General features: G+C 41.9%; 1 protein-coding gene across 1 annotated transcript in view; it reads right to left on the reverse strand.

Annotated features, from left to right (window-relative positions):
- LOC308106623 (CASK interacting protein 2) overlaps positions 1–26,082 on the reverse strand; it is a 49,545-nt gene that overhangs the window by 15,323 nt on the left and 8,140 nt on the right. Inside the window, exons 3-9 of the mRNA XM_080458474.1 lie at positions 6,862–6,913; positions 5,277–5,374; positions 4,160–4,305; positions 3,494–3,589; positions 2,341–2,483; positions 304–412; positions 8–116 (exon numbers count right to left, since the gene is read on the reverse strand). Coding sequence (XP_080314600.1) covers positions 8–116; positions 304–412; positions 2,341–2,483; positions 3,494–3,589; positions 4,160–4,305; positions 5,277–5,374; positions 6,862–6,913 — 753 coding nt within the window. The remainder of the gene's footprint in view (positions 1–7; positions 117–303; positions 413–2,340; positions 2,484–3,493; positions 3,590–4,159; positions 4,306–5,276; positions 5,375–6,861; positions 6,914–26,082) is intronic.

Here is a 26,082-nt window from a genome sequence, read left to right on the forward strand (position 1 = left end):
TGAGGACCTCTGAGGAGCTGCTTGATGTCCCTGCTGGCCGTGGAGGTGGTGAACTGGTTGACGATGTCCAGAGCCGTCTGGTTGTAAGTGTTGCGCATGTTCACGTTGACGCCGGCCTAAACACAAACATGCACGTTCAGGCCCCGTTTGCACGACATATTCAAGTGAAAACACAAAACCTTTGTTGCATTTTGGGGGCCAGTTTACATGACAACGATGGTCGAAGCCACTGGAAGCCCACAGACTTGTGTTTCTTAAAAAAAAAAAAAAGTCTGCGCGGACTGAAGTGTCCTCTGTGCTTACGTCCAGCAGCAGGCGCACCACTTCGGTCTTCCCGTAGAGGGCGGCCTCGTGGAGCGACGTGCCCGCCTTAGTGGCTCGGTTGATGTCGATGCCGGCTTTGAGCAGGAGCCTGCAGGAGTCCAGTCAAAAAGAAACGCGTTCATCCATTCAGCTGTTACAAACATCTGCAGCATCTCATCAAGCCATGCGCACAACGCACACGCTTCCACCCACGTGCACGCAGGCTAACAAATCCATGCTTCTGTGAGAGGCCCACATGTAGGGATGCTGAAGAAGAGGAGGAGGAAGAGGAGGAGGTTGAGTCAGGTTTTGAAGATGGAAACAACATAGAAGCTTTCTAAATGTCCTCCAGCATGAGTGATGATGATCAAGTGATAGCTCACAGAAAGCTAATTTGCTAGTGAAGCTGTAGGTTGGGAGACTTAGACTGAGATTCATGTCTGTCTCACTCGTCATGTTACATCAATTATTATATATATATATATATAAATGACATAAATGACACAGGTTCCTACAATGGTTTCCAGATCGCAAAGAAAGGTCCTCTTTAAAACCTTTTGTTGTGAGACTCTGGCAAACAGAGAACACATCCGTATGCCAGGCTAAATTCAACAACAGAAATCTCCCCATCTTTCCTGGCACATAATCTAATCTCCTGCTCGTCTGAGTGCGCCGGTGCTCGCCGCCTCACTCCCAATCAGACCTGGAAATCCTCCTCACGTAGTGTGAGGACGTCTGCCGTGACAGCCTTTGAAGAGACCGAAATCCCAAAGTGAGAGATCACAGCCACAATTCTGCTGAGTAAACTGAGTAAAACTTTAATTTTCTGTTTGCGTCGGAGGGTTTAAACGTAGCCAGCGCAGGAGGAAGAAAGACGTGGAGCGAAACGGTGTTGCAAGATTCAGGGGAGGATGGGAAGCATTAGCAGGGTGGGGCTGTTTGGATAAGCACACACATATTTATACAGATATGCTGCACGGAAAGCACTGAGTGGAAAACACAACATGTGTAACAGAAGTTACAGTACAAATACGTACTGTATGTAGTACATCATTTAAATATAACATTTGCTGATTAAATAAAAGTTAAATATGTTTACTGTGCAGCAGGGCTGCAGGGATTAATGCACAAACAACCATCTTGCAACAGAGTGAGCCTCTTTCATTCAGCAGGTCTCTGCATTAAGGTGTGTAACAGGCCAGTGCTGAACTAAGACCCAGTTTAGACGTCAATGTTTCAAGTGAAAACGCATAATTTTTACATTCTCTTTCAAAAAATTGTTGCATTTATTCAGTAACATTTTGAAAACGGTGTCCGTTTCAAAGAGTTCCTCCTTGAGAGCAAAAAGTTGTGTTTTCAGTGACTCTGAGCGCCGTTGTCGTGTAAACGGACACCCAAAACGCAACAAAGGTTTTGTGTTTTCACTTGAAAACAGTCGTTTTCCTGGAGGATTTGTAAACGCACCAACATTTAAATAAGAGACTCGACAAACAGTGGGATTAACTCATAAGCTCCTTACAGAGACATTGGATTGGTTGATTCTACACTCATTAAAGATGTCTTCATTGTACAAGAAGTGATTTAGTTTTTAAAGAGAAGTGAGAAGTCTCTTTGTGGCAACGTGTACAAGTACAAAACAGTGTCTTCCAGAAATTCAGCAATTTTCAAAAGGAAAGAGAAGTGAAATGAAGAGTGTTTTGATAAAAGATCTTTCAATGTTCATCCCTGCAACATCTACATCATCAAGCTCAATCAACAAAGTGCCATGATTGACCGATACTCAATTGCAAAGAATCTGATCAAAGGGAAAAAGTTCCCATCACATCCGTAGGAAAATCGATGAATGATCATCTAAATCAGGAGTATAACATCTGATCACCAATCAGAATAAGCCTAAGATGTAATCTTCAGTCAGCTATTTTTGTTTGTATAAGGAAATCTCCTCATTCACTGTGAATGCACTGGGGGCAAAGCAGGTCCTCATCCAATATGGCGGCCACGGTCTACATAAGACGAAAGAGCAGGCAATCGTCTTACTTGATGATGTCTTTGTGTCCATTCCTGGCAGCCAGGTGGAGCGGGGTGGTGGAGGAAGAGTCCAGGCTGTCTCCTCCTCCTCCTCCTCCCTCTCCTTCCAGCAGAGCTGTCACCATGTTACTGCTCAGCAGCAACTGAGCCACCTAAAGAAAAGTCACCACCGAGCATTAGCTGGCAGAATCAGGACGGGAATTACAGCAACATAAATAATGTATATATGCAAAGCCAAGTTTAACCCGGGTCGCCCATTGAAATAGTATACTGTGGATGATTCAAATATAGGGTTAACCCGGCACACGGAGGCTTATCCAGTCGTCAGCAGCTGTCTAAAGATACCACAGAGTCTGTGTGGGACAAAAAAAACAACAACAACAACCCTAAAGCCTCCATTTCTTTCACAGTTAAACTGCAAACTCAGACCAGACCAAGAACGTTTAACAAGCCTGTGTGTCACTCTGAGTTACAGCTCCAGCTATACGTCTCACAGCCGGGCTTATCCATCAATGTGGCAGCGGATCAGAAAAACACTGCCATGTGCAATATCTTTAACGGTACAGAGTCTCAAAAAAACCACTGAAGCTTGGTTTTCTCCTCCGCACAAACTCTGCTCACTTCACCAAAGCTTCATGTTTAATATGATCCAACGTCTTATAATTGAAAGTGATTTCATGACTTTAACAAAGACATACAAATATTGTTCCCACTTCACAGAAAACTACTGTCAACAAACACTTCATCATCTAAAAACAATTCCAAAGGTCATTGTCTGTGAAAATAATTCAGAAAAAGCTTTGTTATGTTAACAATTGTGAAAACCATTGTCTGACAGCTATTCTGAAAATCAGTCTGTGAATGCCCATAAAAAAAAATCTGCACAACATGATCATTGTCAATGAACAAGTGTAAAAATACAGGGAAGCTATTATCTGCAAACTCTTCTTGTGTGCTCACACCTCTTAGACACACATCAAGTGTGTTTGAATGTCAATTTTTTTCATCTTTGTTGACCATTTTTTTTGAGGTGTGACTTCAAAAACTCCGCAAAATGCAGCAACAAAAATGATGAGCATCGTCCCGATTGAAACATGGGTTTATATGCTGAGCATATCATTGCATTTGGAGCTTTATTTATCCTGCATTTGACGTAACGCACCTTCAGTCGGCCAAACTCGCAGGCCAAATCCAGCGGCGTTTTCTTGGCCTTGTTGGTGAGGCAGGGGTTGGACTGGTGCTGCAGCAGCATCTCCGACTGAGGGCGCCAAGAGGAGAGCGTAAGTGATATCAGCCAGTATTTGGTGAACACTCATTTGTCAATCATCCCGACACGCCGGCACCGTGTGTGTTGATGTTTTGTCTCTCCGAACAGAGGACGGGATCATACGATATCTCCGGGGCGACGACCTCTGCTTAGGATCACCAGTGCTGTATCGGTGATGTGTTGTGTGGGTTGAAGGTGTGCGTATCTGTCCATTTACACACTCAGACAAACCTGTGAGTCTCCAGGAAAGGAATGTGTGCGCTCACCGCTTCCACACTCTTGTGTAAGACTTGGTGTCAGAGCATTAATGGCATTGCTCCTTTTGTTGGGACACAAAAGCAGGTGAGACACAAAGGAGGGTAGATTTCACTGAAACTGGAGGACTGTTAATGCCTTGGAACTTTGCCCCAGGCCGGTGACAAGGGGCTGCGTGGGTGGGTAGCCCCTTGTTCTACACCTGAAGCAGACCTTTTTTTCTCTCGAAGTTAGAGATTTGTTTTTAGGGCTAATGTTAAAATCAGGGGTTATGTTAATGAGCTGGACCCCACATGGAGTACGTACCACCTCGTAGTGTCCGTACTGAGCAGACAGGTGTAATGGGATCTGTCCGTCGTGAGATGGGGAGTTGACTGAAGCACCGGCTCTCAGCAGCAGAAGGACGGAGTCTGCTTTCCCCTGCCACGCTGCGTAGTGGAGCGGACGCATGCCTGCAGGTGGAGGAGACAACACGGGACAGACGCAATGAGACGGGACAGAGAAATCTGCATTTGTCCAACCTAAGTACCCTGTCGATATGTGATTTTGTAGTTACTTTTAGACCCTGTTTAGGTGACACTTCAAGTGAAAACCCATCACTTTTGCATCTTCGATCCAGAAAAGTTTCACATATTGAAAACGCTGTTGTGTAAATGAGGCTTCTCTCAGGGAATTATCTCAGTGAATAAATGTGACTTCAGATGAGTATCTCTGAAAAGATGAGAACTTTAAGAGAAGGAAGCAGCACGGTTTGTGTGGGACACCTGACTTAAGCTGACACATTTAACACCAAATAGTCAATTATTCCAGTGTGGACAGAAGCAGCAATGAGTGCCACTTTAACCACAAGTCTGAAATATATAATATATATGTCAAAATGAGCCTCAGTATGAAGAAACAAACACAAACCTATCTAAGAAGTCTGGCTCTGTTCAGTTTACCTGAAGGAATAATAATAAATACTTTAATTTACCAGTTTCCTACAGAGAAGTTGCCAGTTTGAGAATGTCTGGATTCATTTTTCCACTCAGGAGTTATTAAGGCAGGAGGAGTTAACATCGTTCTCTGCTGGGTGGTTCATGGTATTGTTGACTTTGGGAGTCCAGCATGGTACAGTAGCTGTACCTGCCTCCTTCCCATCCAGGAGACCGTGGATCTGAGCGAGGTTGAATTTAACCTCTCAATGAGTCCATGTGTGACCTGACATAATGGGCGCTGCACGCCTGCCACTCCAAACCTCAGACATTCGCTGCGGCTCCGCCGCGGCTGCATGGCCGGCCGACTTCAAAGCCAATCGCATTTATTCATTTGGGTCAAACTCATTTTCCTGAGTGAGTCGGAAAGCTGCTGAGGAAGTTTCACCACAACTAACTTGAAGGGATTTTTTCTTTTTTTTTTCTGGGGGGGAAGCGGCCGCCTTTACCGTTGACGTCCTTGATGTCCACGGTGGCCTGAGTGTCCAGCAGCAGCGACAGCAGCTCGGTGGTGCCGGTCAGAGCGGCGTGGTGCAGGGCTGAGAAGCTGCAATAAGATCAAAATAGATCAAAACACAATTAAAAAAAACAAACAATAAAAGCAATCTCTGAGATAGAAACCAGGATTAGAGCATGCATTTGATAAGTTATGATAATAAATACAGCTAAGAAATAGGATCAATAAAATTAAATGAAATAAAATGTCACGGCTTCTTATTCAGCTCAGTGATGGCGACAAGAACAAAGTTGCTTCTCTAAAGCTTAGTCCAGCACCCTGGGACTGAAAAACTTCGGACCAGAGGGAAGAAGCTAAAATTCACCCGTACAGAGAGAAATTATAGATGTAAATTCTGAACAATCACACAGAGATGGACCTCCAAGGCAGAACCAAATCGGGACATTCGTTCTCACTGCATGAGGGGCAAGAGGGACGGTAACAAAGACACTGCAAAGGGCAAAGAGTATTTATAAAATAAATAACAGTATTAACAGTTAACTCTAATAAATTTAGGTATTCCTGGAATACAAGTAAAAATCTGTTTGATTTTCTTTTTTAATTTTTGAGAAGAAAATAATGATGAACCGATGAATCACTTTCTTAAAAATGCAATTTTATTCTGAATGAATTTGCTATACTTTGTATGGAAGAAAATGTATGTTTTGTGTGTTAAAATTTGTGTCAGTTACAGTGTATACATAAAAACCTACCAGAAAGTTCAAAAGAAACACTTCCAGCAAGTAATTAGTTCTTTTTAGAGTGTTTTCTTTTAATCAATGGATCCTAAATACAATAAACATATCCCACAATGCAAATAAAGGAAAAGAAAGCATTTTTCCATAAATTACTTTAGCGTAATATCAAACTAATAATCTGATTAAAACTAATCACATCTCATTTAGAAGAAAGTGTAACTCTAGCTGAAGGTAAAAACTCCTCCATCACATTACAGTACAGTAATTACTCTAACGGGTTCATCTGTATCTCTGGAGACATTTATGATGAATGAAAATTGATGTTCAGACAAACTAAACCCTGTTAATGTCTTTTCATTTTGTTTTGTGGTTAGTTTTTTTAAGCCCTTTGTGTCTGTGTGAATACCACTGTACAAATAAACTTGTCTTTATAATAAACTCATGGATGTCCTGCACAAAATATGATTTCTTTTTAAAAGTGAAAAATTATGGGTTGGGTTACTTTTTTTTTTAGCTGATAACAGTTAGTTACAAAATAATAGGAAAATGCTGCCCAGATATGGTTATTTGCTCCATAAAGATTAAAAGTTGACAAGCTGGATTTCCTGTAATTTTGTACGGGAATAGTGAGAAAAATCCCTGGGAAGTGAAGTGTGTGTCCGAACATGTGCGTGTGTGATTAGATGGTGAGTCAGTGTGAAGTCAAACAGGAGAAAACCAAAGTTTTTCTCCAATCTGCCAATGAACGCACGTTGAATCTTCCATTACAATGCCTTGACTCAGCTCAGCCAGCACACTAACACACACACACAAACATGTACACGCATGCACTCGTCTCACCCATCTGAGTCCTGGTAGTTGATGTTGAGCCTCTTGGTGGAGCCCAGCAACTCTGGAAAAAAAAGAAAGAAAGAGAACAGACATTTGGTGAGAGTTCTGTAGAATTTCTTCCACTCTTGTGTTTTCTTTTCTGTTTTGTTTTTCCCCATCGTGTCTTGTTTCGCCAAACACTCTGGCAGGATTGCGGGCTTCCCTCGCCCGTCCCCTCCCGTACAAAATGTAAGATTCCGCTTCATTTACGCTCTCGTCGCAGCTCAACCGAACCCAGAGCGACATCCAGAAAACCCAACGTGACAGAACAAAACAATGCAGTTTTATTAGCAAGATGGAGCGAGTGTTCAGTCACTCACCTCGACGGAGGCGCACTGCTGCTTTTCTCATACTGCACTCTGTACTGATAGTTTTATTCACTACTCCTCACATGTTTTTCAGTTTATTTCTCATATTCCATATTGCAGACACTGATTCAATAAATTATCTAATCCACATATGATGTAAGTCTCATTTACATAACAATGTATTCAGTGAAAATGCATAAGTCCCAAGTCTCAGGAGAACATGGACTGAGAGGCATGACAGTCTGGAGGCCGCCATTGTTGTTATTGTTCATCTACTTGGGCATGTGCAGAAGAACTATTAACTACGGCCCTGGTGTGCATGCACAGTAGAAGCATTTTTGTCGTCTACACAGAGCACGAGTGTTTTCAGAAACTTTTCCCCCGTTTACTCGACGACGGAGTCGGAGCATTGTCAAAAAATTTCAAGCTTGCGATCTTTGAAATCTGACTCAAGAGCTTTCATTGCTTCCTATTCCTTTTTGCATTCTATCAAACTCAGACTACCAATGTCATCTTATTTCCATCTCATACATAAGTTTCCAGCTTCCCACAGCTGAGATCCAGTGTGAAGGCTTTCTACTGTCAGCAGAGACCCACACAGGAAGACGACGGAATACAGAGCCATTCATGACCGTCAATCTCCAGCACTGTTTGCTCCCACATAGGTGTGGAAAGTCACATTTGTGTGTGTGTGTGTGTGTGTGTGTGTGTGTGTGTGTGTGTGTGTGTGTGTGTGTGTGTGTGTGTGTGTGTGTGTGTGTGTGTGTGTGTGTGAGTGTGTGTGTGTGTGTAGGGGGTGGACTGAGGGACGGGAACAGGCACCACAGCAGAAGAGCGTTCGCCTTACAGTAGGAACACTGGAGGGATTGAGCCGTCAGAGCCGGGTGTATTTTAGGCGACTGCACAGCTCCCATGTGAGGGGTGAGGAGGTCGGGCCGGGTGACGGGTGGGCAGGGAGTCACATTTTTATGGAGGTTTGCCCTCGCGGGCAACGGATGCCACTTTTGATAACCTGAACCGTGAGGCCGGATCACTCACCGCTCACTGAATTCCAGGGTAATTTCTAACGCTACGTCACCCATCAGACGAGCCTGAACACATCCAATCAAGTTGAACTGTAAATGTCAGGATGAGACTATGTGCCGCGTTTACGAGTACGAGAATCTTATGCAGTATCGGACCCGGTACCAGTATGGGTGAATCCCTAAAAAACTACTGGTCATTAATTTCTGAAGTGTTTAAAATCCATCTTAGACCTTCTGTTGTGGTTCGATCCATCCAGATCTCCTCTCAGGTCGTCTGAACCAAACCTGCTTTCTGTTCCAGTCAGAACAAAATATTCACACGTTTTAGTTATTAAGCACCAAATATTTGGAACTAAGTAGATGAAAACTGCAGGATGGCTCCAACTCTGAGCTCTTTTAAAACGAAGTTCAACACCTTTCAGTAAAGCAAGTGGATCTTTAACTGTTGTGGACTTGAGCCCAAAATTTTTTTCTTTTTAAAATTACAATGATATTTTATTTTCTGCATGTTTTATTCTAATGCTTTTCTTTCTTTGTTGCCCTCTTTTATTCATATCTCATTGCTTTTGTTGCTCAAATGCAAAAAGCTGCACATTTTGGGCTTGTGCACTAAATTCCTTCTTTTCTCAATAATACACACTGGTCTAATCAGGTCCTCCACCATCAAGTTTGATTCTTTAAAGAGTTTTTCTAAAAGATTAAAATGGACTTTTTACTTTAGAAATGATTAGGAAGATGTTCATCTCTATATATTTTATATAAAGATTTGAAACAATGAGATTTTTGGTTGTAATTGTCAGCATACAAGTGAGACGGAATGGAAATCAGTGGGATTTTGTTGCTGCTACCAACCCTAGATATTCTCACCGAGCGCAGTGGTGGACAGAAATGAGAGCAAATCACTAATAAAGCTTAAAATACACTGATCTAACTTCTTGTGGGAGAAAAGACTTGACAGCAAGCGCCTGGAAGTAAAAACAATCAGAATAAATAACAAAAATCAAGAAGTGTTCAGATTGTGGTTTGATAGTATATAATGGGTTTCCCAGTGGAGCCTTGATTAAATGTTCTGTTCTGTCATTTTTCAAGTTATGAAAGAGTAAGTATTCCCACTTTCAGAGCAGTTTTCTGTGCACAGAGGGTAATGAAACCATTGATAAAAGCCCAGAGACAGTGTTGGAAACCGGCACAGCAGAGGCCTGGTGACGTTGCCCATTAGAAAGATGTGATTTGTCTTACTGATACTGCCGACTATCCAAATGTTTACAAGCTTTACGGAGACAAAATGCTTCAGATTTCAAGGAACTTCTTGGAGGATCACTCAAATCGGTTTGAGTTTGAAGATGTTTTCTCAAAGATTTATGATGTTATAGTCCAAAATCCCTGAAATGCATTAAAGTGGCACAACACACAAACTCCCAGTGACCAAAGTCTTGTGAGAAATCTGACCAGTCCATCGGAATTAAGATCCATAAAGTTGAAGAAATACCTTTAAGACATTTAGGTTACCTCATGTGATTGAGGAACTTGCAGTTACATGGAATTTTGAAGAGAATCTTCAAGTCAGAAGAACTTAAAATTTTTTTCTTAAAGTGAAAACATTTTTGCCAATATACCTCCTGACCTTACAGAAATGTCATATTTAAGAAACCTTGCGTGAGCTCCGAAGCTTCCAATCAATGAATTCTTAAAGTTAGGCAAACACAAATCTGACCAACATTTGAGTCGAGCTCAACCATTCATCTAAAAGCAATTCCTTTGTGAATGTAGTACAGTATTTACACAAAGACTGAACACTAAATACGGCAAATATAGGACCCTTTTGACTGCTGAACACAAAATGTTGAGCAGTTCATACCTAAAGGTCCATTTCAAAGTGTTTCCACAGATGATCTGTTCACAAAAAATTTAATAATCACAAGGTTTCAGTGACTGTGACTTTGCTTCATCTGTCAATTTCTTATCAGTTCATCCTGAACTGAGTGAACATCGTGAGTGTCGAACATTTCCTGAGGGACTTCCGGAGAAATGGGACCATTATGGCGTCTGACTGACCTTTACCAACAACATGTGTTGCCTTTCAGTTCATTCTTGACCAGACAAGAGTGTGTGACCAAGTTCTCGAAAATTTCCCCAGAGAAACAGAGGTTTTTAAAAATGAGAAAAACACAAGATCCTGGAGCTAAACACAAGCATACCCGAGCATTAAATTGTGGGAAAATTGTTGGGATACAAATCCTGAAAGGCATTTCTGGAGTAATCATTTAAACATAAACATGTTAACTTCATTTTTTCACCAGAATAATCTTGATTGGAGGAAAAAGAGTGATCACCAAATCTGCAGACATTTCCCTCAAGGCTTGAGCAGAGAGCATAAGACAGACGGTCAAAATAACTAGTCATAACAAAACAACACTGTCACTGACATAAGTACGGAGGAATGATTTCCACTGAAGCCACTGGTGCCCATCAGAGTTGCACACGAACATCTGCACTTGTGTTTACATCAAGGGTGTTCGTACGAGGTCTGGGTGCAGGTCTGTGGCTGCTGAAGACTTCCACGTGGAGACAAAAAACAAGGGCCTGAAGACACAAAAGGGCACATTGATAATGAGGCAGATAAAGAGGGGCTGGGCGTTGGGCTTCTTGCCAGAACGGGGTCTGAGCTGCCCCGGCGGCGTGGAAAGAACAGGCTCTTTTCAGGGAGTTCTAGTTACAACACGAGCCGGCATTCCTAGCATAGCACACCCACCATGCTATCCTACATGTCCGCTGGCTGAGCATCTACAGAACTGTCGGCTCCCCTTACCCACCCCTCCCTCGCGCTCTCCCTCTCTCCCGCCCTCTGACAGGATTGATCGAATTAGCAGTTAGCTAAACAGATGTGTAGTAAATCTTAAGCACCGTGTTCCTTCGCAGAGACAGGAAAATTATAGGGTTCCAACCATCGCTGAAAGGCAGAAAAACAAAAAGAACTTAAAAGCACAGGGGCTGGAGAGTTGTCGGAAACACTGCAATTTCAGGCCCCATTTACACGACAACGTTTAATTGAAAATGCATCGTTTTTAGCGTTTTTGCGAGAATATGGACTGAGAGTCATGCCTCTCATGCCAAACTATCGACTACGGCCGTGGTGCACATGCGTAGTAGCAGCTTTTCTGAAGAGTTGTGTTTCCATGGAGACGGTATGATAGAATTTTTTCCTCCGTTTCCACGGAGACGGAGTCGGAGAGTTTTCAAAAAGGTCCACCTTGGAAGCCATTTTCAAACAGTTGGTCTTTCAGTGGCTCCGAGCACCATTGAGCACCCCAAAACGCAATGAAAGATTGACATTTTCAATTTCACTTTGTCTTGTAAACAGGGCATGAGAAGCTAAAGGGTCGGAGAGTTGCTGGAAAAAGACTTTAGATTTTAGAGCTCAATCAGAAGCTCTGAACCGCTGCTGCTCTGCTTCTCGTGTACCTTTCACCCACAAAGTATCCCGGACAGAAGAAAAGGGTTCTCAGTGTTTCTGACATGGATTTAAAAAAAACAAAAACAAACAAACCAAAAAAAAAAAACGAAGCTCGCCAAGGAGCAGGAGGGATGATCAAAAGAGGACGGGAGTAAAGGGAAGAGCGGGAAGTGGGGGAGGCAGGATGAAGCTGTTCAGGTGACACGTCAGGTGCGTAGAGGAGAAAACAAGGAAACGTTTGACAGGAGACCAGAACCTCGAGATGGAGTACGTCACGAAAAAAAACATAAAAGACCATTTTCAAAAAGGTGCCTTGCGTGTTTTCGGTTCCTCTGATGAGGCTGCAGTTTGTCGCAGACATCTGTTGCTCCGCCGAAACTCTCGTTTTTTGATCGCGGTTCACTCATGGGGAGGAAAACTCAAAGACTAAAGTGAGAACTCGCCGTAATAGGAGGGGAAAACTGGTGGTAGTGTGTAAGACAGCTGAATAAAATTCAACACTCACAAAAATCCAATTAATGCCGGGATCAGAACATGAGGCCAATAAGAGCTCACTGGAAAAAAAAAAAAAAGTGGGTCAGTGAAAATGAGCGTCAGGAAGTCTAAAGTCGGAGATGATTAATAACGTCCCGGCTAAAAAGACGAGCAAGTCCACACGTTTGGTGCTCTCATATTTAAATGCTTTCGTTAAGTCAGGAGTGGATATTAAAATCTTCTACTTTCATTCCAATCACAGATGCAGAGTGATTCACTCTGTTTTGCTCTATTTGTACAGCTCTGTTTGTACAGGTTAGAGGATCCACGGGGATCTGCAAGTGACTGACAAGCCTCTAATGAGACACTTCAAACGTAAAGAGGAAACTCAAACTAAAGCATGAATAACATGAGCTTGGTAGAACAGTAACCCGGCCGCTACATTCTCTAGTTTAGAAAGAACAATTCAAAAGACACACACATCCATTGAATCTGTGCTGAGCAAGTGACGCCGCCTTGTCTCACATTTTTTCTATGCGGTGGTTTGTTTAGTTTGGTTATTTAGACGATCTTTGTTAGTCTATTGGAGACTGTGAGAGATTTTGTATTGTTTATTGGTTCTTCATTAGTTTGTGAGCATCTGTTTTATTTTGTTACTATCCCTTTTAATTTGTAAAGATTTGTTTCTGTTTGCAGATATTTACTTGTCTTGGTAAACATTTGTGTTTGTGTGTGCAGACAATTTTGTTGGTTTGTTTGGAAACATTTGTTTTTGGATGTTTGTCCTTGTGCTTTGTTTTGTTTTTTATGTTTGTTTGGATTAGTTTGTTTTGTAAGTTTGTTTTGTGCATTTATTTTGTTTGTTTACAAATGTTTATTTGTGTCTGGTTTATTTGTTTCCAAACAATTCAGTTTTGAAAATGTTGTTTGTTTACAAACATTTGTTGTTGTTGTTGATGATGGTGTTTTTAAACAAAAACAAATGAATGAAAACAAATATACAAAACATATATTTATGACCAAACCAAATATATATAAACAGATATTTAGAAACAAACACCAAACAAATGTTCAAAAACAATTGTTTGTGTACAAACCAAAACAAATGTTTGTAAACAAACCAAAACAAATGTATGTTTTGTTTTCCATTAGTTTCACATTTGGAAATGGTTTCCGACTAGGAATTATGTAATACGTGTAATTCTGCTCAGTTTTACCCAACTCTGTGTAATTAGCACATATTGGGAGAACTTTTTATTGACTTTGAAATTGTGAAGTAGAGTAAATTTTGAGTTTCCTATTTAGAGTCCTACACAGGGGTTAATGTTGTGCTGCCAAATGCTACCTTTGTCTCTGCTTTGTTGAAGTGTGCTTCTCCGAGCTTATCAGTTTCAGAAAAATGCGAAACCTCATCAGACAAGATTGACGATGCCACGTGACTCTGCTAAACAATGAGCTGAAAGATGCTACTAAATGAGGCAAGAATCTGAAGGGAATTGCTCAATCAGCAGATATCATGTGTCACGTTTTCATTTTAAAGTCATTTTGTGACTCAACATGTCTCTCTTAATCAAATAGTTTTTAAAAGTTAACTTTTAGAATGTATTATCAGAGTCGCACTAACTAGCACTACGTTTCAGCCATCGAAGACACAGACTCTTGTATCCCAATGTTTAACTTTCCACTGCAGTTTGACAAAAACAAGAAAAACGATCCTCACACTAGAAATAAAAGTGGTTACTCCAAGGCTGGGTTTTTGGAACAATCTTAAATTTTTCCCTTTATATCTGGAAAATATTCTTTGGCGTGATACCACAGGGAACGAAGACTCTTCCACTCGTCCGGGCTTCTCATTAACAAAGCGCAGAGTGGGACACTTGATTCGGTAGAAAAGTGTACAAACAGCGAGACCACAAGCTGCCTGGGGCGAGACCAAAATACATAGCAGTGAGGAAGAAGGGGGTAATTTAGGGTCATCATGAGTCTGTGGCGATAAATGGCTTGTGGTCAGGTGAGGACCTCATCAAGGGAAGCACTTATCTGAGGAACACATCCATCTAAGTGCACTGATTACTGAGAGCGTAAACAGTCCCTCAATCCAAACCACCCAGTCTGCCTCACTACAGCTGTCCCACACAGTTCCTCACTACTCTCCCAAAAGATTACCAGGATTTGATTTGGAATACAACATCATTCCGACTGTGGGCGCTGTTTGATTTGTAATGAAAGCACACACACACACACACACAAGTGCACAGAGAACAACATGCTACAAACATTATGTGTGAAGCGTATGGCTTCATGCTCATGTTTTGGCAAATCAGATTTGGGACAGGGAGTCTGAAGACTTTCTTTGAGAGAAATCCGAAGGAGCTCCACGGACAAAAGGTTGTAAAACAGTCGACATGGTTTCTGCTTTTATTCCAAAAGTCTGAAGTCACGACCAAAGTTGATGTTTAAACCAGGGTTTCTGTCCTCATTGAGACCGACTTAGCATTCAGACTGAAATGTCACCGTCTTTATCCCTGTCGCACCACCATCAGATTGTCAGGCGTAATCCTGCTAAGTCACAAACTTTCAGCCTGATATGTGACGCATGCAAATGCTGCCGGATCTGCGAGTCTACCTGCAGCGGCAAACAAGCCCCGAGGCGAGAGGAGGCTTTAAACAAGACGAGTGAGCGGCCAGACGGGGCTTCCTGACAGCTCCTTTGGTCAAACCTCCAGCTGTGCGGGGAGACTACAGCCGAGTTTTCCCGAAAGGAAAAGGCAGGACGGGGTAAACAGCGCCAGTCACACACCCCAGGCCATGCACGTACACCAAACTTACTAAGCGACACACTTTAGCTTCATCAATTCTTCATCAATCGCTCGGCACGGTTCGCCGGAAGAATAAACACTGGAACTGGGTCTTGAGGAAAAAAAAAAAACCTTTATGTCAAAACAGCTCCGGGCTGTATTATCCAATAAATTTGCTCCATTGTTAAAAAGGAAGAGAGTAATCTCCCGTGGAGCTGCTGGCAACTAGGTCAGACCATATTTGCTGACAATGAGGGAGTGTGGAAATGAAGCAGATCATCTGCGCTGGTGTGTGTTGCTGTGTTTCCATGTTCATCGCTACACTTGGACTCCTCCAGGAAAACAAGGTGATTAGAGCGGGCGTAAACACACCTGTGGGTCTCGTGTTACATAACATGTCTCAAACCAGCACCGCGGGGACAAAAACACTTTACATACCATTCAAATCATCTGTTTACTCTGCTAACTCGACGCACCGCGCAGCCCCTCCTTTATTTCCATACACTCTTCCACAAACTGTGAGACCCGAGGCTCTGCATCGCAAAGCTGTAACATGGAAAAAACACAGAGCCTTGAGGCATGACTTTCAGTGGTTATAGTAAAATCTATAGAACTATATGGGTAGAGACTAGAAAACAGCAAGATTTCTGCGTGCTACATCAGTTATGGCTTTTCACCAGTACCAATTATCATTATTTAGACTCTTTCCACTCTAAACTTTACAGTCCTTACTTTAATCTTTACATTTTACGTTTAATTCTGAGATCTATATCAATCTCTGATTATCTAAATCACAGAAGAGACACAACTTTGATATTCAGAGGTCAAAATATACTTCAAAATTCAGGCTTTTTATTTTAAATTGGAATACATGTCAATTTTAGAAATATGGTATCTTGCATAGCTGAAGAAATAACGTCTCAATTAATGACATCAACTTAGCTTGTCTGAGCTTTATAAAGTAGTTTTTTCTTATCAGAAGGTCAAAGTTTGACACCGTTCACTTCCTGTTGAGACTGTGTCACAAGCACAAAACAGGTTCAGCCCGATAAAATGTCATTCTCTTGTGAGTAGAACACCAGGAAATAATAGCCTCTGTGGTGGTATGTTCAAATAGCTATCTGCTTTTGGGGGGGAGGATATCCCACAATGGACATCTATGCAAAGTTGTCTCTGGGTGAGGCTTTAAATATCCGTCAGATTACCTTGATAGCGATAGAAAGTCATGCAGCCAGAAAGGTGCACGCTCAAAATATCCTGCACATGACTCTTGGTCCACGTTCTGTGAATGTGGGGCCGTTGAGCCGCTGGCCTGCATGGTGTACATGGTCGACGTGTCTCCATGACACGCCTCATTGAAATGAATGGCTCCTTATCAGGCCTCATTTATTTCAATCAGGAGTGTTGGAACACGTTTAAAAACATGCAAAGCACCGGGCTTTGAAACAATACAATTACTGTTGAAGACAGAAAAACATTTACTTTAAAGCGTCATAAAACTAAGAAAAACAGAAAAACCCTTTGAATGAAAGGCATGATTGGATTCTCTTAAATGGGCATGTAGAATTTCTATAGAAATCTACTTTATCGCATGCTGTTGCTTTTAATATAACCCTCCACGTCTTCTTGGGAGGCTGTGGAGTCAGTAGGTAAGGTGGGTTCTCTTCCAGGTTTCTTTGAGCAAGACACTGAAATTGAACTCTTTGCCTTGCCAGCAACCCCAAGAAATACACATATGTTTCCAGTAATTATTCATTTATGAAACAGGGAACTTTGAAGGTCACCAGTTGGAGAATTTCAAATTCCTGGGTGGCAGCAACCCAACAAAATCTGCAGAGTTGATGTGACAATTGACGCCTCTATGGAGCTGGGAACTTGGAGGGTTGCCAGTTCGGAAATGATCCTCACTGAAATTGACATTTATGTCATAGGGATTGCAATTTGACAGCAGCTTCATCAGCCTGCCTGTCGATGGAGCAGATGACCGTCCAGGAACGTTGGTGATGATGATAAGGTCTACGACTGTAACTTAACACATCTTTCCCATGACTTTGAACACAGCCAGCGGTATCAGAGAGTGTGAAGTGGGTCAGGCATCACATGTATTCTTAATAAAAAACCTATCCAGCACAGAATGCAAATTTTGGATGGTTGACTTGGTCTCGGTGGAACGGCATCATTCCAAGAGCATCCAGAAGGCACATCAGGAACACAGCTCCTCTCCTCCTCTGATATTTAAGAGGAGCACACTAATCTATTCTCAACCAACACAAAAACTGCACAAAGAAACAAAACAACACCCTCATTTTGATATGAGGACATCATCTCTTTCCTCGGAGTTGGGGTGTCTCGCAGCAAAGCCCTAAACCAGAGAGGAAATATGAAACGGGTTCACCAAGAGTTCACCTGCTTGATAAAAGTTTGGCGTGTTTGTTGCAGAGCTTATGCTTCCTTATCGTCATCACTCTTTTGATGAGTTGTCCGCCGTGTCTGCTGCATGCAGCAGTTCTTCAGGACCGCCTCACAGGAAGCAGAGACTTTCCCTCCCCACTGATGACAGTGCTTTCCAAGCTGTGACACTTTGTGATGTAGTCGGGCTAAAAATCTCTGAAAAAAACTCTCCTCCGTCGTCTTTACCAGTCAGCTAATAAACATAATGTGTGTCAACAACAGCTGCTCCAAGGCCCAGATTTCCACCCGTCCAAACAGTAAAAGCAGCAAAGCCTGGAAGCCCCGAGGCCGCTGAATGAACAACCATCGATTGAGCAGAGGCAACCGTGTTCAGTGACCTCACTCAAGCCAGTTAAACGTCATGTAAAGTATTGGACTTATGCCAATCACCACATGAGGTCAGTCTCACACGTGTATGGAAAAGTCAATGCTTTAGAGTCCGTTGTCATTGGATCCATCTGAAATCAACACCTTGAATAAGATGCTAACATTGTTTCAGGAGAACTGAGGGTCTATAAGACAGCGGGGAGGAAATGTAATACATGGCTCAAACAGAAAGAGACAGAACACCAAAATTAAACTCAACACATTTAGAAATGACAATACGGAGAGCGAAATGCCAACCAAGAAGATCGACAGTTTCTGTCTGAAGTTTGCACGTTACCCATCAGCGTGTGTAGGTTTTCATACCTCCCACAGTCTAAATAGCAAGTCAGCAGATATAATCAGTGAATGATGTAACAGTCGTCACAACAATTGCAAAAGTTAATGAACCACAAACTGTCAGAACTGGAAGAGCCGGCCTGAGTCCCAGACAGAATCCTTCAGTGTCTTCGTACCTCTGGTACGTCTCTGCACGCAGGGTACATGACGCAACCAAGCACCACTCCCGTGTGCTGGATTATATGTGTGGTGGGCATGATGGTGCAGCGGTTCGCATGCTTGTCTCACAGAAAGACGACTTGCATTTGCTTCCAAGGGTCCTTCTCCATGTCGAGTTTGCATGTTCTCCCTGTATATGTTTTGAGATTTCTTCAGAAACTTCCGTTTACACCAATGAAAAGCCAGTTAGGATAAATGGTGAGTCTAAATGTGTCTGTGTGTGGGTGAATGTGTGTGTTAACGATGTTGATGTCTTTTACCCAGTGTCACCTGGGACAGACTCGAGCATTTCAGCATGAATCTGCAAAAAGACTGTGGGTTTTACAGGCCATCAGACCCAGAAGAGGTGTGGTCTGACGCAACCCTACACTGAAGAGGGTAAAAGTCTTTCTATGCGCCACAGTTTTTGGTGGCTTTTGTTCATGGCATTAGTTAGGGTCTTTCTCCTGGATCAGGTGTAGCCAATAGTTAGCCTGCAGGAAATGTTCTGAATATAATTATTTAGAAAGGTCAGAACAAGTAGTCCTTCGTTTTACTCTGTACCCTTTAACTTGACCTCAGGTTAAAACAGTTTAATGACCTCTGATTCTACACCAGCTTGTCTTAGACTATGGAGCTCCTCCAATCCCCATTTTTACTTGATAATGTTTTCAGGTGAAAAGGGCCAACTTTCATTACTGAATTATTGCACAGACTGCAATGATTTCAATGTGCAAAGTTGCTGTGGAGACAAAGAAAACCAAACTTTTCTGAGATGGTCAGTACTACAATCATTATCAAAACACAAAAAAGATGCCCTCCTCGGTCCATCTTCGCCATGTAAAAAGACCGTGAACAGCAGGTCAGTCTACAGCTGAGATTGGCAATATCTCAAAATATTAAATGCTGAGTTTTCTATTGAATTAACATTCATGTCTCAGACATCCAAGAACTCTGGATTCAGACCATTTTCCACAAGACTGTCAGAGATGGCAGCATATGGACTATGAAAGTCAGTCACAGAAGGAAGAATTTAAAAATTTCTCCGCCAAGAACAAAAGGAATGAATACATATGAATGTCGAGGGTGCAGCATGGATGATCTGATTATAGGCCAGATTGTCCAACTCTAATAGCAACCATGATGCACCCGGAGTCCATAAGCTTAATGAACACAGATTCAATGGGGCTCAATCTAATTTGAGACCAAACTCGTCCCAAATTTAACAGCACCAGAGCACATATAAACTAGACAAAAGACCCTCGGGAAAGAACTTTTACTAGCTGCTATCAAAGACTGTGAAATAAACTGATACAGTTCAGAAAAACAAAATGGTCCTTTCTGGTTTGTGTACATACAACTTGTCTCATGAAGTTGCACTGAGTTCCCCTTGTTCTCCAAATTTGCAGATTTACCGAGGACAGGCTCACGTTGCCCCGACGCCTCTCGCTACAACCGAACGCTTCTTATCAGACGACGCCGGCATCAGCAGATGTGAACAGAGTAATTTCTATTTGCATCCCAATCTGGGGAAGAGACGGGGAGAATCGAGAGACGAAATGTAAATGAAGGTATTAAAAAAAAATAGACCCAGAGAGCGAGCGTGTGAGATAACCAAGAAGATCAAAGCGGCGACGGCAACCTCTCCTGCTGATTCTCATTAATGCGAGCAGATACTCATGCAGCCCAGTTCCCTTTTGGCGGAGACACACTTCCACTAAATACACGCAGTCGTATATATATATATATATGTACACGACAAGACCTCCTTGTCAGACAATCCCATCATCCTTGTCTGTACAAGCACCAAAAGTCAGAGCACTCCGCCTACAGACAGACACAGAGGGGAGGATTTTTTTTATCCTTGTTGTGTTCTTTCTTTATCATCTAACCGTAGACTCCAATCCAAACACATGAAAACAGTTGCGGGGCATGTCGAGGCAGCGCAGGCCTCGGTGACACCGAGCCTCGCCGAGCAGAAGCGTCTCGATCTCTTCACCCCTTTGAATGGCAGCGAGACATTTTTTCCTCGTACAAATAGCAGGGAGGAAAAGAAAGGTGCTCGGCTGGAGACGAGACCAAACTATGTGCAGCCTGGAGCCAGTAATATAAGGCCAGTTAGGGTAGATTAAGTGACGCGACGCACACAAACACAAACACACAGTTTTGTACAACAGTCGGTCAACATGTTGAATCATCCCCATAACTTCCTTTATTCCAGAGATTTGAAACGTTTAGGAAAGGAAACCAGTTTTTTTTTTTCCCACATTCCACCAAATAAAATATGTCCAGAGCCGCAAAATGCTGTTTAACCTTCGACGTTAAGACAACGAGCTTGTGAATGGAACAAATTTATAGTTTTCCATTATGTAACAAAACTAAATGTTACATTTATGAACTCTAAAAACTTTAATGAAAACATTTAGATGTTTTATTATTATTATTAGTTTTAGCCATATTAGCTTTTTTTAGAAATGTTTGCCATTTCAGCTTTTAACCATTTTAGCTTGTCATAAGTTTTATCGGTTTTAGATAGAGAGTCTATTCGAAAGATTATCTGCTGTGCAACAGAATAAAAAACAAGAAATGAGCAGTCTCGCCTCATCATGGCTCTTGGGTACAAGTGTGTAAGGGTGACTGACTTGTTGTTAGCTCTGGTCATCCTGGCTGCATTACGTGTAACCTGCTTTACAATTCTGTGATTAACCCCATTCTTAAAACTGATTATATACATACAAAACACTGTGGGGCAGAGCATTAGGATTTTGATCCCCACAATTTAGGTCAGACCCGACACTCCCAGATTTAGGCGTGAAATGGGTGCACACTGAAATAAGACAACACTCTGACCGTGACAATACCTTTAGCCATTACACAGTCTGAACCTGAGCCCACCAATCATGCCTTTACCCTGAAGCATTTGTCAAACTTTGAGGGGTCAAGTATTCTGGTTCCCAAAAAAGAGGGAGGACATGATAAATATGAGGTGGTCTCTTGGGATTTGGACCCCACAAAGTAAACACAGAAACAGGCTTGTACATCAACACAAAGAAGGGAGAACCTTAAGGAATTCAAACCTCAAATCTATGTTAACCATAGCTCATAACTTGATCTTTAGATAAAGGTGCTCTTTAGTTGATCAGGTTTGAGGTCCATAAACACACAAAAACACAAAGAATAACTCGAACTCTATCCTCATTCTTACTTTTAGCCCATCAACCATTTCTTCACCCTAAAAGACATTGTGGAGTCCATAAATACATCAACACTCGAAGGACCTATTGGTTGATGTAATGCTTTCTTTGGCCCCCCATTTTCACGCCTACCTCCAATCAGTGCCTAACTCCAACCAAAGATTCCGAACAATATTTTTCCCTTTGCACATATGCAAACTGGAGAGTCCAGCATTTTGGTCCTTATTTGGTCACACCGCACCGAACAGGTTTCCAGGTTTTAGACCAAAAAAGAGCGTATAACAAGAGCAAACATACATGTGAGCGTTAACTCATCAGGCTCACTCATAAACATCGCCCTCGCATTAACAAACACGTCTGATTGTCGACACCAAACTCTAACTGACCTAATTTTGGGAACCATGTCTTAGTTATAGCCAATTCTGAGTCTTGAACTACTTGTTAACCTTGAATGAAGTGCAATATGATGTGGGTTTTAGCATTGTGTTCAGTGAACGGAGGTTAAACCATTCACTGCTGTGGACTTCACAAGGAAAACACACACGTGCAGTATTTCAATGTTTTTTTAAGAAAACTTGTTGACTTACATTAATTTCCTGCAAGTTCCTTCTAAATTCAGCCTTAACTACAACTTTCTTAATCTTAGTGGAACCTGGCTTTATCTGGAAACTGAAAGATTTACTTAAGAGAGAGGTTGTTATTGTCATTACAAGGATGACAATTGCCAATAATGTGATTGTGTAAACAGATTTAGGTCCCTGCAACATTACTAACACACACACACACACACACACACACACACACACACACACACACACACACACACACACACACGCACACACACAAACACACACACACACAAACACAACTTAATTCCTCTGGTAAATTCCTCTGGAGACAGGCCACCCCATCTGCCCGGGGGAGGAAAGGAGTCAGGATTAATGTGTGTGTGTGTGTGTGTGTGTGTGTGTGTGTGTGTGTGTGTGTGTGTGTGTGTGTGTGTGTGTGTGTGTGTGTGTGTGTGTGTGTGTGTGTGTGTGTGTTCTCTGTAAAGAGTTGGTTCAACTTGAAATCCGTTCACACACCACTTGGCCCTGCTCCCCACCTGTCTGGCTAATCGAGGCCGAAGAGCAGGAGACAGATTAGCCCAGTTAGCCTGTTAGCTAATGGGCTAACTGCCGCACCCTGCTGCTGCAGACTCAATACAATACGGACGAGATGTCAACACAGCTACGGTGCTGGGTGGGGGTATCTGGCGGGATGCGCGGTTCACTCGCCCGGGCACATGCTGTAATCCACACGGGGATGCTCGCACACTAAATACACCTCCTCTTAGGTACTCTTAAGTCTGACAGATATCTAATCTGACTTTGGGCCAGATGGGTTATCCCTAATTCGAGGTACAGGAATGAAGGTGGTGGGGGTTGGTGAATAAAGGGGTAAACAGCTAAGCGAGCAGGGGCAGAATTAAGCTTGGTTATTAGCAACAGTGTTCCTTTAATGTGCACACATACACATATGTTACATCATTTGGTAAAAAGATAATGTTGCATGGAGTTAATGTATAAATAATGGAATAAAATCAAATGCCTTTGGATTTCATCGTAGTTCTATCCTGATTACGTTAACCCCAACTGTCTCTGCTCTTGTTACTAGTACTAGATCTGTCACCAGTTTGATTGTTAGCAGTGCCAATAAGTGGTAAATATCAATTTTAGGTCATATTTGGGCAATGGGAGGGAAACATGTTAATTTGAATAAGAGACCATCTCTACAAAAACTGTATCACACATTGACCATGGTCTTAGAAACGGCTAAATGAAGGCCTCTGTTCTTTAATTTTTTGCACTTATTGTCATCCATTTCTCTCTTTATGCTGATGTAATAGTATTCTTAAGCTAAAAAGAATTTAAGACAACCCATGATGATAAAGTGTTCTCACTTTCAAAAACTGAAATGTGTGATTCGGTCATTCAGATATTCAAATGAGAAACCCATATGTCTTAGAGCTAAAAGAAGACAGCGTAGATTAAAATAAAACGTCAACATCTTCATGTGGAGTGTGATTATCACCAGCAGATCTTCACCATAAAGACGGAAAAATCTGTCGGCCATCCAGCTTACGTTTGACAAAGAGAGTTAGAGAGAAGAACTCTCTTGAGAAAGACCATTAATGATTCATCAATGAGAGATTCTGCTGAACAAAAATGAAAAAAAAAACCCTAAAGTTCCCAAAGGGACACACCAATTTACTGCAGCGAGCTTCAGTGGTGTTCAAATCTCTTCTCTTCTGAAGTGGGGAAACAAGCAGTTGCATAACTGACCGTAATAAAACCATTACCATGAGTCTCCATCGAGTTCCTACATATGAGACAAAACAATATCCCTCTGTTTAGAACAAATGGCATGAAATTACTAAGTTGAATAGTAATTAAGTCGTTATAGCTTTGTGCTGGAGGTCATTTTAGCCCAAAATTTCTTTTCATAAGAATATTTAGAACTTTCACCATTTCAATTCTTTGGACTGAAGCTGAGACTTTAACGTGTCCATTTTGATTAATTAATTTAGAAACAATAGGCCCTGTTTACACGACAACGTTTCACGTGACAACACCTAATCGGCAAAAAAAAAGTTAGGGCGTTTACACAGCAGCAGCGGACACAGAGACAACGATGTAGTGAGTATGCCGGGCCACTGGAGGGCGCTGTTGCTTGATTTTGTAATGAAACTACACAGACATGTGCAGAGAACAAAACACTATAAACGTGAAGAAAATGGAGGGCACCCGACATTCGCATGGACTGATGACACATCGGATGATATCAGGGGTGAGTCTCAACTATTAAACTACTGATCTGGACGATAAAACTAGAATTTGTGCCGTGAGTCATACCACTACGCGGCCGCCATGTTTGTTTACAACTGAATGAGCAGGAGGGAGGGGGAGCGATATGCATGCGCAGTAACAGGCTCTTTTGCCTCGGGGCAGTCTCCGCAGGAGGGATTTACGCCGTGAAAGAATCTTTCCACCTTGGGAGCCGGATTAAAAACTTTGCAGATACAGTGCATCCGCAAACTGGCGCCGTGTAAACGGACCCCCCAAAAGTGAAGAAAGTTTTGCGGATACACTCTAATTCGTTGTCGTGAAAACGGGGCCATAGTAACACTTTAGCAATATTAATGTTTGATGAAGATTCTCAAGAGGGCCAAAATCAGCAAGGGGGGGGGGGGGGGGGGGGTTATAAATAAATATGCATTTAAAGAGGTCATATTATGTAAAATTCACTTTCTAATGGTTTTCCAACACCTGAAAATGATGCCCCAGAAGTGAAGAAACTCTGTCATCTCTCTCCCACGTTTCTTTCAATTTTTTAAAACTGTGCTCCAACAAGCGAATCAGAAATCAAACCCTATACAGTGTCATCTGGGCTTTATCCAATCCCAATCAAGGTAGGCCCTACCTTTGACCCTGCCACTATTAGGCAGCTCTGCTCTGGCACATGGCACCACGAGAGGAAGTAAATTCCTCCACTTCCCAAGATAGGCATGTGTGGGCTGAGCCAGTCCAGCTCACACAGACACAGCAGATTCTGAATGCAGCTCATATGATCCAATATTCAAATGGATAAAAATCAAGGAAAAGCTGGATTTGGGGCAATACATTTTCAACACAACATTTTTAAACCAACAACACCCTTGTGAAAATGGTTAAAAGCTGACCCATTTAAAAATGTTAAAAAAAGTAGCTGCAATTTCAAATTTTTCCACTAGGGGCAACACTGAGAGCTGATGCTACAGCATTAACATTGGCTTCAAAGACATAACATGACCGTTAATACTAAAACAGTCGCATCTCCACCAAATAAAACTCACTTACACCTTTAAAATTGGAACAAAACAGCTCTTTAAGATAGAATGATTGTACCTTAGGTTGCATTTTCAAAGTTTCCTAACTACAATGTAAAACAGAGTAATTATTTTTTTCAACAGTGGGGGGGGGGGGGGGGGGGGGGTTGCCATTTCAAGTGACTTAGTTGTTTTGCCTTTATTAGCTCTTTTGAGCTCTTTTGGCCATTTAAGCAAATGTACCTGCTTTAACTGGCTATGTTTCCTTTTTTAGCCTCTACAATTTGTTAGCCATTTTATATTCTTAGCATAATATTCCAGCATATTTTAGAATAATCAAGGGTATATTTTCTGTATAACATATTTCAATAACATAAGATATAATAAAGATGGGAGTCCTTTAGAAAAAAGAAAAAAACAGTCTGGTATGTAAATGATCTGGTAAAGTGTTCCTTCCAGTAATTTGGGTTTATTATTTTAGGTTTTAGAAAGCTGTTAAACCACACTCCCTTTTTTTTTTTGTACCAATCATTTATGAAAACACGTCAACACAACCAGCTCAGGAAAGCTTTTAATATCAGAGGCAGAGTAGCAGTTGTTATAGTTAAAAATAACCCCTAGAACTTAGATAGTACAGATTTGTAAGGCTGATCCATTCATAAACTGTTTGATCACAGTGGGTGTGCACTATCTTTCCCAAACTTGTTCTGAATAAGCTTTAATTGCCCTTCTATAGCCTGGGAGTCATCACGCCCGGGTTTAGTGAAAGCCCTGCATGA

The sequence above is a fragment of the Lipophrys pholis genome (assembly GCF_963383615.2).
Source record: "Lipophrys pholis genome assembly, chromosome: 1".
NCBI lineage: Eukaryota > Metazoa > Chordata > Actinopteri > Blenniiformes > Blenniidae > Lipophrys > Lipophrys pholis.